General features: G+C 29.3%; 1 protein-coding gene across 1 annotated transcript in view; it reads right to left on the reverse strand.

The window, feature by feature from the left end:
* Positions 1–4,475, reverse strand: part of LOC100160545 (prostaglandin D2 receptor) — a 29,654-nt gene extending 25,179 nt beyond the window's left edge. The window contains exon 1 of the mRNA XM_001943922.5: positions 4,010–4,475. Within this exon, the coding sequence (XP_001943957.2) occupies positions 4,010–4,417 (408 nt within the window). The 5' untranslated portion in view covers positions 4,418–4,475. The remainder of the gene's footprint in view (positions 1–4,009) is intronic.
* Positions 4,476–16,499: the final 12,024 nt, after the last annotated feature.

Here is a 16,499-nt window from a genome sequence, read left to right on the forward strand (position 1 = left end):
TAGGTTTTGAAAGACTTAGGCTATTACCTTTTACTTTCTACCCACAAGTACTAAAAATGAGGAACAAACGTATTGATACCTAATAAATAATAAGATTAATCTTTAAATTCTTTTCATTACTTATCTGTTAAAATAAATTTGGCTCAAAACATTGATTAAATCTACTTAATTTTAAGTAAGCTTATATTAATTAATAACAACGAATCATATTGAAACTATATAATATAGTTATTGAAAAAACATGAACAATACCCCTATACAACAATAAAATTTATAAGTATAATTTAAAAGTAATTTTTCTCATTTGCACAGTAATATTGTATTTAGAAATTTAAAATGCTATATTTTATTAATATATTTTAACTCTTACTAGGTGGTTATTATATTATTTATCACAGTTTGCTGGAATTGATTTTCCCATTTGAATTTATTTCTTTTATATTAATTTGTATATATTATGTACACATAATATGTTACCTATAACTTATAATTTATGATTATAAAAGTTAAAGTTAAATATAATGGAAATATAATATTTGATTTATTCGATTCGCCAGAGTGCAAAAAAAAATAAAAAAATAATAAAAATAACGAATTAGATCACACTATTGCATCATTGGATGTTATTAACTAAATTAGCGTAAAGACGATATAAGAGCGTGCGATTTTTTTGTTAAAATCAAAATAAATTACTAGAGAGATACCTAGGTAGTCGTCACATTATTGCATTAAGTATTATGGCACACTTGAAGTTTATTTTTGCTCTCCATTTACATCTCCTCCCTTCTCATAATACTATGATGAACGAAGACAATATTTTGTTATTTATTAGGTATCGACAGTTCTCAAGCTAGGTATGAAAATATTGTCTTACAATAATTATGACACACGTTATACAAAATAGCAAACCTTAAGAAAATTGCTTAATTAAAATAATTTCCTCATATTTAGAGCTAACAATTCTAGGAAAACCTACCAAAGAATTTTAAATTATACATGATCCAAAATTTTTATCCGTTATAATATTAATATTAATTAATGCTTGTACAATTTTTACAAAACTATCATGAAAGTTGAAATAAAAAATAAATGCTTACCTAATTATTAACAATTTTAACTCCCTATTTCATTTTTGTTTTGTTTTTAAATAATTAATTTGAATAACAGTGTATGTACTTTTATAATTATTGTCATTTTCAGACATATTTTGTAAGATAATTATTCGAAAAATGTAAAATAATATATGAAATTATAATTATGTTAATATGTTATGCTCTATGACTTCTGGGATATCTTAACTACTACAGTAATGATGCTATGATTAGCATTATTGTTTTTAAGTTGTATAATTTTTTAATGTTATATGTTTACAATTTATTATATTAATTAAATTTTATATCATTATTAATTTATCAGAATATACTTAAACAGTTAAACTAAACATTCTAAGATTACGCAAATTCTACAGAATTTGTTCGTGTTATTTATAGTTTTCTCATATCAATCCGGAAATTCAGCATTCATCTTTTCAAGGCATTCAATTAATCGAAAAAAATAATGAAATTTACGACATAACTTACTAGTAACTAAATAAAATTCGACGTCATAGAAATACAATCGACAAAATATGATGATCGATTTGCACACCAGGTCCATTTTTAACTGTAATATATAATTTATCATCATATTTTACCTTTTCACACACACTTAAGGATACATTTATTGTTTTTTGGTACAATTCGATGAGTTGCAATCATGTAAACAAACAGTTTTATCAGACGAGAGTGTGATATTTGTTTTGAAAAATACACGTGCATATATTTAAATCAATAGAAAATAAATTCGATGAAGATTTCCCAGTGCGGCTATTCCACTACGAACAGCTTAGGTACATACGATATAGGTGTGGGTCAATATACCCATATATATAACAATCTATAATTTAACCCTCCAAACTTTGAGAACAATATTTACGATATTATATGTGTGAAAGTATGTAGTGGATTTGTATCTCTCGAATAACTGCAGCTTGTAATGTATATACCTACTGCGTATGTCAAAGTAAAAAGTTCATTATAAACGAGACTTTCGACGACGAAAAAAGTTGCCAGACGTTTAAATCCGAGACGTTTTCGGGGAACATTGACTACAATGTTGTTATTACAACATAACATGTGACTTCCAAACGATAACCGCACAATAAATTACTGTTATTGAAGAATCTAGCCAATCCACGCATACTATTAGTTATGATGAAAAGAAACCAATACGCTGCACGTGCAATCGTATGACATATAATAACGTATTTTTGATTACGATTTTATTACATTGCTCGGTTATGACACTTTGAAACCACTTGTTTGTATCCTGATAACCGACGTGTGTAAATCTGTCTTTGTTATCACCCGTCGAGCGTCTGGAATACCTATATTATAATATATAATACGAAAACACGAGTCGTGCACAGCACCGCTCGATGCATTATATTAATAATGTGGAATAGTACAATAAACTATAGTTACTATAGTATAATACGTATTATGTTCGTGGAATTCAAACGTATGTAATATTAATAAATTGGTCCAAATGAGAATCTTTGACTTTTTCGATATTAAAAATTGTTGTCGCAGACGCTTAAGTGCGGGAAGCTCGCGTATTATAGGTAATAATACGCTCATCCCATATGACTCCTCTCCAGTCTCCAGCATTAATTTATTTTAGCTAGACCCGCCCCTGTTGGGTACAAATTTGCACTCACTTGTTTGTCGTATACTCGACAAAATTAACCAACTAAATAAGGTTAATAACCACCAGAGCTGATCGTGATTTAAAGTTAACAAATTAAATATGCGCGTTTATTTCTTTCGCCGGATTATACTTGGGTTTTTAAAATCGACATTACATTAAAGACTATTCCAGCCCCACGCACTGAACAACATTTTAAACAGATAAGTGAATTGAAAGTTGAAATCATTAAAACATTAACCTAGTAATTTACAAGTCTGGGACCCTATTCAAATTTTGGGCCCCTGTATCAATCAAATGTTTTTGTGGCCCTATAAATTATTATTTTATATAAAATAAGTATTTATATCAACATTTCAAACATTAAAAATTGATTTGCCACACGGCCCCCTGAACTCCAGGTCCAACCGTACCCCACCCCCTTTGAGGGGGCCCTGCTCACAACTTTGATTTTTTGACGAAAATTTATAAAATGCTCAACTGGCTGTTTAGATTCGTATACATATTTTAATGATATTTTTAATGACCAAAATAATATGATTATAATATTATGGTTGTTTAAATTTTATGTTATAATATTTTTTATCAGTTTGGCTAAGATAATATTTTATCCTGGGATAATCCAAAATAAAGTTTTTTAAATTTTTCGAAAACACAAAAATATAAAAAAACATTGAACATTTTTTAAACTTAAAAATAAGTGGCAGAAAAGTAATAATTTAGCAAATGGGCACTGATAAAATATTAAATATTGTGTCCCCGGCTGCAGTTCTATCGATGCATTATGAACTCTTCAGCCGTTCATATAAAGCAACTGCAGCCAAGACTATATTTACCTATATATTTTATACTTTGATATAAAAAAATCCTATACAATTTTTTATGGGAAATTTATCTAAAATTTCAAAATGATATTTTAATATAAGTTTATTCGATATATTTTCAACTTAAGGTGATTTTTATAAGTTCGGTAGTTCTTATTTAAATTATTTTCTCGAATTTATTAAATTTATCTGAAATTTATATACTTGGATTTATTTTTCAAACTAATTTTTTAAAATTTAACAATAAATAGGAACAACCCGCGAATAAGCGCGTGTTGACGAACGTATACTATAGGCGTGCTCGGGTGAAGCGTGTGGATCTGGTGTGGTGGGGACGAAATGCAGGGGTTGTTCCCACCTATAACCGGGTGTACGGTATACACGCGTGCGGCAGCTGCAGCAACAGGTGTATCCAACGTTATTATATTTTAGGTACGCACCTTTTGGTAAAAAAACGGTTTGGTGAGCGCAAGCCAGCGTTCGACGGCCATCACTATGGCCACGCACCCGGAGCCCAGCCCGAAGAACCGCCACAGGACGCGGATCCGGCACGACCACACGTTGTTCCTGGTGCCCGGCCAGCAGACACTCACGAACATCTGGACCAGCATGCCGGTGAGGGCGATGCAATCGTTGGTGGCCAGGCACCGCAACATGAACCCGTGCTTCTGGTTACTGCTTGACCTGGTCCGGTGCAATATGAACAGTGCCAACAGGTTGCCGAATATGCCAAAAGCGTACAGGCTGGTGACGCCAATCTGCAATCCGGTACTCGGCATACGGCCCGGGAACGCCGTCGACGCGGGTGACGACGGCGACGCCGTCGCGTTCGTCACGGCCAGCTCCATCGGATCGCGATCGTGTTCTGCGCCGCGGACGCGTTCTGCGCGCGTGGCGACCGGCGCGCTATCTCCCCGCCGCCCCCGCCCCCTTCCCAGCTAAGCACTAGTCGACATAACAATATATATAATAATAATAATAACAATATTTAGCGACCCCCTCTAATTATTATATTATTGTTATGCTCGTGTATTGCGTATATTGACTATTATTATTATTGTTATTATTATTATTATTATTATTATTATTATTATATATAATAATATAATATTATATTGTTATTTTGTCCTTGGTCGTTGTTATCCTACACGATATTTATATTAATAAGCGAGGGCGCTAACCCCCCCCCCCCCCTCCTAGGACGCCACTTTCGCCACTGCGGTCTCGCGTGTGTATTGTCGTTTTATCGTCTCCCGGAGTCGATTTCGCGGCGAGTACATTATTGATTATTTTTTTTTTTAAATTTTCATATCGCATATTATATTATTACAGTTATTGGTATATTATATTATACACTTATAATGGCGCTCTAATAAATCGAGATGGGAAAGTTTTTTCGCGAATTTCATCGAAATCGCTCCTTAAACGGGTTGTATGTGTGTGTGTGTGAGACAAACTTTTTAAACGGTTGTCGTCGTTCGGTTTCAACCCCCGTCGGCAATAATTAACAACTGTGGTATTATATATAGTACTCGAAACTCCAGCGATTGTTCGCGCAATTATCACGATACGATTTTAAGACGCTCAGTTCGACACTTTTTCGATTATATTGGAAGTTGTATATTTTTATGACAAAGTTTGCGGTGTACACTGCGACGTTTTTACTGTATACTTAAAAACTTTTCGGTGGTTGACGATGATAATAGTAACACACATATAATATATAAGAACAATAATGCTAATAATAAACTATACATATTATATAAATATTCGATCGATATCAAATATTATCGTGATTATGATATTATAACGGTAGATTTACTGCAGTTTACGCGCACAGAACGAAAAAAAAGCATCTCGAAATTCAACATTATTGTCACGAAAATAATATATTAAATTATAATCGCTGAAATTCGCACAAGCTCGTCGTCGTCACATTATATTGTCAGGACGCATAATTATACATAAATAATTACGGTGTACTCGAAACGCGAATAATATACCTATAGAGTTATGTAATATTGTGTGTAGGTACCTTTACGTACGGAATAGGTACACTACCCACAACCGACATTGATGCTAACCGAATTATGACTGACCATCACTATATCGTATATTATAATATTGTAATATAGTCATCGATATTATAGTAATATATTACGCGGTTTTCGTACTGTGTAATAATAATTGCGTTCGGATTATAATTAATAATATTATTATAGTAGGTACCTATAAATTATAATATATACACGACGTGCACTGTTATAAACGCCTCTTATCTCCGGAGACCGCCCGACGGTTGGACCTCGAGAATCGCGGCGATAAGGCTGCCTCATGCATCCGTGTTCTTATAATATATTATACGTATAGGTCCGTGTAATTCGCGAAATCGCCATGTCGTGTTGTATACTCGTATCATGGTAAAAGATAAAATATTAATATAATACCCAGGGTTGGGTGAGTTACTCAATTTATATTGTAACTAGTAACTATAAGTTACCTAATCTAAAACTTAGTAGCTATAGATAGGTGTAGTTACAAGTTACTACTTACTAGAACTAGACACCTTTATATATTTTATATTTTGTGTCTGTATGACTAGATACAAGTTACGTTTAAAGTTAAAAGTTACATTGGTGATTGTATAAGTAATTATATTGACCGGCTTCAGGCTAGGTAAAATAATGGTCGTTATGTTCGGAAAAAAAAATGTACCAACTATAATCGTATAACCACTGAATACCCCCCAGACAGATTAATTGTGAAAACCAAAATGGATAAATTAAACGTTTTTCATTTGGTTTTGCAGTCCCACTCTTGAATTATCAAAGCACAAAAAGCACAATGTAACCTTTAATTTTAATTATTGTAACTTTTTTATAAATTTACAGGAAAATGTGTAATTAATTATACGATTTACAAATGTGGACCGATTCAATGGCAGAGATCCGGAAAGCAGAGCATCTTGCTTGCTGCCTGGTCCAACAGGTGGAGTCGCGGCAACAACGTACCTAGTATATTGTTCCTCCGCGGTCGGTTATACAAGAAAAAAAATTACAAAAGTAACGGAGTTACATAACTTAGTTACATGTAACTATGATATTATGCCTGTATGATTATACCTATATAATATATATATATATAGTACTTACAGGACGATCGCAACGTCACATTTTTAATATCACGCTTAGGCTTCTAATTCAGGGATCGGCAAGCATAGGTGTAATCTGTGGGGGGAAACTCCTCCCACAGATATTTAACTGAGTGAGCAATAGTGTAATTTTACCTTATCAATTTTTAGTTTTACAACAAAATACTTATACTTACTCGAAATCACGATGTATCACTTTATAAAGCATTATCGCCTCCGTTCATGCGTAGTCATAATACAATACACTGAAAAACTTAGAATTATACGTTAAGAAAAATTTTTAAGGGGGTTCTTCTTTATTTTTAAATTTTAAAATATATTTTATTATTATTTGTTGAGGGAACTTTTAGTAATATAATATATACACAGTGGCGTGTCGAAGGTATTATTTTGGAGCAATTGCTCCTTCAAAATTTTGTTGATGGGTGGGTGGGTGGTCCCCCTGCCACAAAATACCTAGCTACCTAGGTGACTAGATATATATCGTAGAAATATCATATCCAATTATACAAATCGTAACAAATGTACGCATATTTTGTACATTTTTAATTTAAACTATTTTGCTGAATTGGAAATGCCGTTATAAACTTCAAGGGGGTGGGTGGGTGGTACCTTGTATACATTTCTGCTCCTCAACAAAAATGAGTTCAACTGGTATATATATTTATTTTTTCTTCTATCTCATATTCTTATATTGTTCCTAAAGGAATAGATAGTATATAACGTATAAAAAATAATAAAAAAAAATAATATAATAATAATATATTATTTTATATAATTGGAAGTCATTATAGATACCCACCTACAAAAAAACAATTTTGTAACAATTATAGGTAGTTACCTATTTATAAGTTATAGATTTTAATATTTTATTATACTATATTATAATAAAATGTAATTATTAAAATATATACTCAAGATCTTGAAAATGTCAATTGCCAACCTTTTCGACAATTTGATTTTTCTTTGGTGGCCTGATGGTGTGTGTGTGTCATAATATAATGACGTACTTACTTTTATTTTCAAGTGATGTACTGTACTGAACTGCTCAGTATTACAACACGGTAGGTAGGTCGTAGGTATATGAAGAAATCCGGTTCAATTACTACGGTTATTAAATCTCTGTACTCTATGGTAGTCCATATCAAATGGCGTATCAAATTTGTAATAATATATAATATATATTCTAATCTAATACATATCAAAAGTCAAGGTACGGGAAAATGAGATAAGGAAAAAATTATATTTTAATTAAAATAAAATACAATGTACGAAATAAATTTTAGTCAAATCAATTATAAGTACGAAGTACCTATACTTAGGCACATATTCTTATCATGAAATACAATTGTCAATACTTTTTTTTCAATTAAAACAACATATTTATTTGTGATTTTCTTATATAGATATTACATTTTTTTTCTGTGAGCAGGTTTATTTTAGCTCCTATAACTTATCTTTTCCATTTATTATTTTATAGTAAACTGGAGATATATAAGAAGTTACCCCCTATAACGTTAGCCATAAATTAATTTTTCATATGATATTATTGTTTATAGAAATTAGGAATTACCATATTACATAGTGTACCAACATTATAATACCATTAAAACTGAACCCAATTAGTATGATAATATACCTAAGTACCAATCTATAAAGTTTTGTTTATTATGAAAAATTAACAAACAACTATAATAGGCTTTTTTTTCCATATAATACTCCCGAACATATAGGTATTATATATATATTATAAATTATGAAATAATGATGTTTGCATTATACAGTCGATTTATATTTTATAATAACAATACAATTTGATAATATTATGAAATGAGCATCGCCTTATGAGTTATGACATATTTTTACTTCGCACAATAAGATTATACATAATATATTTAATATTTATATATAATATATAATATATAATAAAGAGTCGATCAATTAATTATTTATATATTAATTAAATGCCTAACAATCAAACTAATTTACAATTTCAAACTGAATCATTGATGCTCACCAAGTTCACGAGTCATTTGGAACCAGCTATAATGCGTAAAATATTGGATTATTTTGTTCTTTGTTCAAATCGAATAAAATTCATTCATTCAGAAAAACATCTAAAACTTAAATTATTTATTTATTCGTACCATATCCATAAAAATATTCACGCCGACCGGTTCTCGATAGGAACTACACAAATTAAAAATGCAAATACATAAATATAAATAAGTACAAATCAGTCAGTATGGTATAAAATATGAAAAAAGTATCGTATATATTAATAAATAATAATTTATGCACAAAACATTTAAATATAAACCTATATAATCATCAAGAACAAAAAACATATAATCTAATCAGATAAAAAAAATCAAAATTTCGTAAAAAGTATAATTTTATACTTTTGAAATTTTGAAATTTTGAAATATAAATATATTATGATTGTATCATTTGATCATAAAATACCTTTTATGCAAACTAATAACCGCAGTGATTATATAATATTAGTCGACCAAAAATGTAGTTTATAAGCATATATATACAGATTTTGTATTAATCAAAATGCTTAATATCACAAATTAGTTATTCACAGGCACGGAATCAGGAGTAACGTACAGATATACAGTGGATTTTGGGTGATTAAACTCACCCCCCTCACCACCATCATCAAAACCTTGAAATGTTGATTAAAAACATTTATGATCATTCATTATAACTTTTAAACACGGCTGACTACTCTGTTGTCTAAACTGAGTAGACAACCGTGCTTTTAAATTATGATTCATATTTATTATGTCGTTGCAAACCCTTACACTGAAATGTTGTTTTCTGTATTCCTGCGATTACTATTCGCACTGTTACCGGGATCCATACGCTTCAACGTTACATTTAAGGCGCCCGGTGCCAATGTGATTTTGACCTCAAAAACACGGTTAACGGGAATAATGATCCTGCCCTGTAGAATTAACCAAATTTGATAATTTTTTTTTTTATTAATAGAGGAGAATATTCTACAGCCCGCATCGAACTCTTTTTTTTCGATATTTTCATCTCAAACTTAATTGTAAGTCTTTAAAAAAAAGACAATTTTTAGCTTTTTTTATAAATTATTTTATACTATTATTTAAAATAAAATACAAAATCAGAGATCGATGCGGGCTGTAGGAAGTCTTCTTCTTTCAGATAAAAAAATACTGATCAAAATCCGACAATTCTATAAAGCTTGAGAGTTATTCCCGTAAAGCTATTTTTTTCGATAAAATACACCCTATCAACCACCCCTAAAATAGTTATCGGGTAGTAGATTCGTGGGAAAAGTCTTATAATTGAGGTAGCAACTAAAATATAAAATTTTAATTTTCAAATTTTATAGAATTGTGGAAAATTTGAAAAACTGGCACCGGGACCCTTAAGGTAAAAATATTTGAAATTTGAAATATTTTTCAATTGCGATTTAATACATTACGATGGATTTTTAAACACGAATACCTACCTAGTACCTATTTAAATTTAATTTAAACATTCAAGGTGTATTCAAATATATTATAAAATAGTGGTCCAAAATGAAAGTTTGGCGCGTCAAAATTAATAAAAAAAAAGTTGTCTTATAAATATTTTTCTAATGATGAACTGGCTGTCTACAAAATACTGATCACAAAAATAACTTTTTGTATTACCCATATCAAAATAACTGCAGATAAGAAATGCATTATCGCGAATAAACATGTGAACGTTGTTCATTTATCGAGTAAACGCCGAAAAGAAAGTACCTATTATATTTTTCATAAATTGTTGTGTAATTTTTTTTGTTATATTTTGAAAAATTAATATGGACATGGAAATTGAAGGTAAGTTGTTCAAGTTTGAAAATTGCTACTGTTTTATTTATTTAATTGTATTGCAGTATTAAAATTATTGAATAATTGATGATTTCGTGAATTTAAAGAGCTCTGAATTGAAATTGCCCAATTTTGCTTTTTAATAAACTATTGTAGATTATAGTATAAGTTCTCAGCTTTCTAATCATGTATAATTTATCTGCCTTTAGCTGCCTTTGCAATTCTAGAAATTTTATTACCATAGAAAATATACTATTTCAAGGTATCTACCTTGAAAATTAAAATATTAAGTATTACATTAAAATTGTATGTTCAACAAGTTAATATAAACGTGTGTGTATGTGTGTTTAAGAATAAAGATAGCTTTAATTATATAAATAATACATTTCTGAACTTAAATTCTACAAATTGAATACAATATATTATTTCAGACAATATCTGTGAAAAAAAATTGACGTTTAAGACACTGTTTTTGCAATTAAGAAATAATGGACCTTTGTCACCTCAAAACATTGATTCTAGAAATTATTTATTGGATTTTATCATACAAAATTACGGTTCTAAAAATTGTGATACAAGTTATATAAAAAAAATAGAAACAGAAATCTTGAATTTTTCGCGTTCTCTAACAAAAAAATGGTCAGGTTGTAATCGAACTTTGAACATATTTATGAATAAATATAAAGATTGGTTAGAAACAGAATTTAAATTCCCTGATATAAAAAATGATCAAACTTTAAAAACTGTAGGAAGGCCATAAAAAGAGTTTTCTGACTTAAAAAATAGAACGAAGAGTAAAAGAGTTAAAGCCATCGTTGATGGCCTAACTACACAGGAATTAATTTTTGCAACTCAAACAAAATTATATAAAGCTGGAAAACGAGATTGTGCAGAATTATTAAAAGAGGCAACTATAACTCCAACCAAAGCTTCTAAAATAAAAACAAATATTAAAAACCATAATAAACCAATACCATATTCTGATGATGAAGCGCGTTGTTGTTTAATTGATAAACGACTTACGAAAAATCAATATATTGGATTGCGATTGGAAGCAAAACAGCGTAATGCTAATATATATCCATCATATAATAGTATTCTTCAAGCCAAACAAAGATGCTATCCAGATAAATGTTTCGTATCAGAAAGTGCTTCTAATATACCTTTGCAAAATTTACTTGATCATACTGTTCAACGAATATTTCAAATACCTACTATTCAAATTATTTCACAATCTTATAATTATGAAATGATTTATAAGTGGGGTTGTGATGGCAGTGGGGGCCATTCAAGGTATAAGCAAATTTTTAAAACGCAACCTGATAAAACAGATGCAGATATAGTTATGGCATCTTTAGTTCAGCTTCAATTAAGATGTAAAAGAAATGAAAGCTACTTTACTATCTGGGAAAATCCTCGATATTCCTCAACAAGATTCTGTAGACCAATTATGTTTGAGTATATAAAAGAGACTAAAGAAAGTACGAGACGATTAGTTAATCATATTGAAAATCAAATAAAAACATTAATTCCTACCACAATTACTATCAATAATTCAGCCGAAATACAAATAGAACATACTCTAATATTTTCAATGATCGATGGCAAGGTAATATTTTTATACGAATACATAAATATAATTATTGATAATTTATAAAAAAAAATGTATTTATTGTTTAAAGTGTTATTTTTTTTAGATTTGCAACTCAATAACCGAAACCTCTAGTCAGAAATGTTATATATGTAAATGTAGTCCAAAAGAAATGAACAAAATCGATAGTTTAATAAATTATAAAGCTGATTGTGAAACATACAGATTTGGTCTATCGGTGCTTCATGCTCATATTCGATTGTTTGAATGTTTATTACATATATCATATCGTTTAGATATTAAAACGTGGAAGGTAAATATTATTCTATACATAAGCATAATATACAAATGTATAAATTAATTAATACAGATTATAATTAAGGTAAGATCGTTGGAACACAAAGAAATATTTATCATATAGTTCAATGGTGCATGCAAGTCCGTGTGAGAGCCCTCTGTACCGCTACAATTGACCTGCATGGACACCACACACACTAATAATCATTTACGACTAACGCATAGATCTCAGGTGGCGACAACGAGATTAGAAATTGCCTAAATGATTCTCCTTAAATCAATGCGATGGCGAGGCCCCTTTACATATTTATTTCTTTACCGAAGAAATATTCCATTTTCAAAAATAGTAATTATTACAATTGTTACAAATTTAGAGAAATAATACAAATGTTCAGTAATAATTCAATTTTAATACCATTCATTACAGTGACCCACTGTACACCAGAGCAACATTCACTTACCGGCTTTTTTGTATTCAAACTTCATAGAAACACCGCCTGTGGTAGTGTGGCAGATCCCTGCGGCAGCATTTTCAATTTGTTCATCCACTTGCCATGGGGTGCAGTTATACATCGCACCGTCAGTACAATTAGGTCACAACTCGAAATATATGATTTTTGTGTTTATGGCGTCAATGAATTCGTAATTTTTTTCTCATTTTTTGGTAGTGGCGCCATCTACCTCGTTATATTAATAAAAATAATATTTTCTGAAAATCTTTATTGCATTGAATGTAATGTTAAATTTGTGTGTACTACGAAATTTTAAAGTGTGTACCAATAATAATGTTTTTTTTTTTTATATTATTATTTATTACTACCTATTAATTTTGTATAATATCTTTAATTATGGTTGTAATGTTGTATCTATTCATAGATATTCATTAGGTTTTCATTTCATCTATTCAAACTTAAATTATCACTTAGCTAGGTTACTAATCAAAAGTTTAGAGTTAAATATTGGACATTGGAAATAAAATATTTAAAACCGAGTCCTACACAAACCTATAGATAAACTTCTTCTCTTCAATTTGTATAATAGATGTTCTTACAGTTATGTCACTCAGAAAGCTATATTATTTGAAATACGAAACTAAGTTTATGTGTTTCACTAAATTCACATTTGTAGGTAATTACTAATAAAATGCTGCATTGCTGACATGTACGTACCTATTACGGGTGCGATTCTGAAAATCGCTCTTTCACAGTTACACGTCATGTATAGCTGAACATATCTTAACTTACTTTAATTGTCGTTTGTATACCTCAAATTGGTCTATGTTGAAACAATCGACTTTAATATTCATTATTCATTATAAAGTTTTTAGTTTAAAACAAATAAATGTCTTAAAATAATAAAATAAGGTAGATTGGTACCTTCTCGATATGAAAAAAATATGTGTTTAAAATGAATGATTTATTGGAATCACAAAAACAGTTACTTACATAAACTAATATTGTAGTATTGGTTTATACTTGCTTGATAAAGAAAATCAATTTTTCAAAAGGCTCTTTATTATCTGTGTACATCACTGGATATAAACGTTTAATTAAAATATAGCGTGTACCTTGTACGAAAATGTTAGGGCCTGATAGTGTCAGAACAATGACGCTTTTGCAACTTAAATAAATCAAATTTTCAGAACTTCATATTGAGATAATAACAAACGTCATAACAACAATAATATTAAAATATTATTATTATTATTATTATTATTACTACATTTTATTACACTAATTTTTACTTTAGTCATACTCTATTACTCTAATTTATAGTATTTAAATTGTATATTTTTGTATTATTATAATAACTATAATGACGTCTCGTGGTAAAGTTAAAAACTTTTAAGTTTGTGTAGTTAATACAAAAATATTAATTGAAACCCCTAAAAGAATAATAAAATAAGGAAACTAAGAAATTTTATTTTATTTTTTATTTTAATATGAAAAGTGATATTATTTTGTAACAATTATAATTTAGTATACAAATTTTTATAATTCAATGTTAATATTGTTAAAAATCATCAAACATTCAAGAGACTGAAGTTGTTTATTTTTTAAACTAATTATTATATAGGTAATGCTATTATATTATTTTGCAGTTTAAGTTTTTTTTAGATCAACATCAACGTATTTAATAATATTATTGTATTAATTAAATCATAATTTTAATACTACATACGTTTTGTTTACCCACGGCTAAAATAATATTAAAATCAATTTAAAATGTAGTGCAAATCACACAAAAGAAAAGATATTTACAAGAATAAAAATCACTTGAAAATAATCACGACAAAATTATAAATATGTATCTACACTAAACGTTTATTTTCGTTTGATGAATAAATTGTCATTTTATTCTAAACTTTCATATTTCAGATTTCCTGAACATTTGATTTTTTTGAGTTATGGCCTTATTGTACTGATAGTGCGACATCACACTCATGAGTTTTGAATAAATTGGTTTTGTACTTTCCTAACGAGTCAATGAAATAATGGAAATAATTTTTTTTTAATGTAGGTACATTTTAGTATTTCACTAAAGTTTATTTTCGAACCGAACTTATTTTATAGATAATAGATGTACCTCATATGTATTTTTTCTATGTAAGTACTAACTGCGTAATTACTACATCATTAATTTCATAAAAACTTTAATCCACTTTTTCCTACATACAGCATCATATAAAGGTTATATCATTTACAAAAAACTGACAGAATCAATAAACAAAAAAATGTAAAAATCCAAATCCAACACGTCCCCACACATTGCCATCCAATTCACCCTCGACCGGTCAATCATACGCCAGCATAACAGCCGCTCAACCAACATCTAGTACTCCAGATTCAACATCAAAAATGCTGAACGAATTCAAAACATTATTAAACCCTTTAATCTCTCTACTAACCGTAATTTTAAACAAAATCACAACAAAATTCCATTTCCAATATTAAATTTTTTATCTACAAACCTCATTAAAATTATCTGTATTTAATTCCTCTGCTATATTGTATTGTATTATACAATTTGTATAATCTCGATTGATATTAAAATTTGTTGTTATAAAACTTGTCGGACAGTCGGAGCATTAATTTGCTGATACATTTTAAATATAAAAAATAAAATGAAAAAAAGATTTTTGTATCGGTGCATATTAACCTAACTTAACTGAGTTAAAAAAATCATTAACTTGCCCAGCCTTGCATTGTCCAAGTTCAATAGATAGTTATCTCAATATAATATAATAAGTAATATAATATAATATGAATCCATAGAGTCATGTGACTCTACAGACTGTTGTTTTATGTCCAATCCCATACTTCTGTAACCACCACGCTATTTCTTTGTTTACAAGCTCTAAGCCATTATCTGTTCGTACTACTTTGACCTTAAAACCTGTATCAGTTTTTATTTTATGTATTACTATTTCTATCAAATTCTTTACTTCGCTTTTACTTTTATAAAATATACTATTCTGTTTTTAAAATTTCTCAAGGCTATAATTAACTCAAAAATATATTTATAATGTTACCATACATGGAAAATTCTAATATAAATATTTGGTGAAAATTGCATAATATATCGATACGGTTATTAGATTTGAGTTAAACGAATTGGTATTTAGATTCTTAGCAAGTTGACTGCCCGAGTATTTTTATAGAGTTGTTCTCACACGCCTTAAGTACCAATACTGGAAACCATTGGTATCATCAGGTACGCCTTTGTATTTTTAGACAGATTACACCATAAGCCTTTTTTTTCTTCATATTTCTAATAATTTAGATTCTTATAGATAAGCTTATTGATATAATTGAATACCTAATATTCTTTTATTGAAGTGGAAGGACAAGAGAGATGTATTAATATTTTCAACCAAACACAACGATACCATCATAGAAACTACTTACAGATATGGTAATAAAATAGTTAATCCAAAAGTTGTATTCGACTATAATAAAGGCAAAGGATTTGTGGATATTTCGGACTTAAGTGGAATTATTTCATATCATTCACCACTTAGACGATCAATGAAGTGGTATAGCAAAGTAACA

The sequence above is a fragment of the Acyrthosiphon pisum genome, chromosome A2 (genome assembly GCF_005508785.2).
Source record: "Acyrthosiphon pisum isolate AL4f chromosome A2, pea_aphid_22Mar2018_4r6ur, whole genome shotgun sequence".
NCBI lineage: Eukaryota > Metazoa > Arthropoda > Insecta > Hemiptera > Aphididae > Acyrthosiphon > Acyrthosiphon pisum.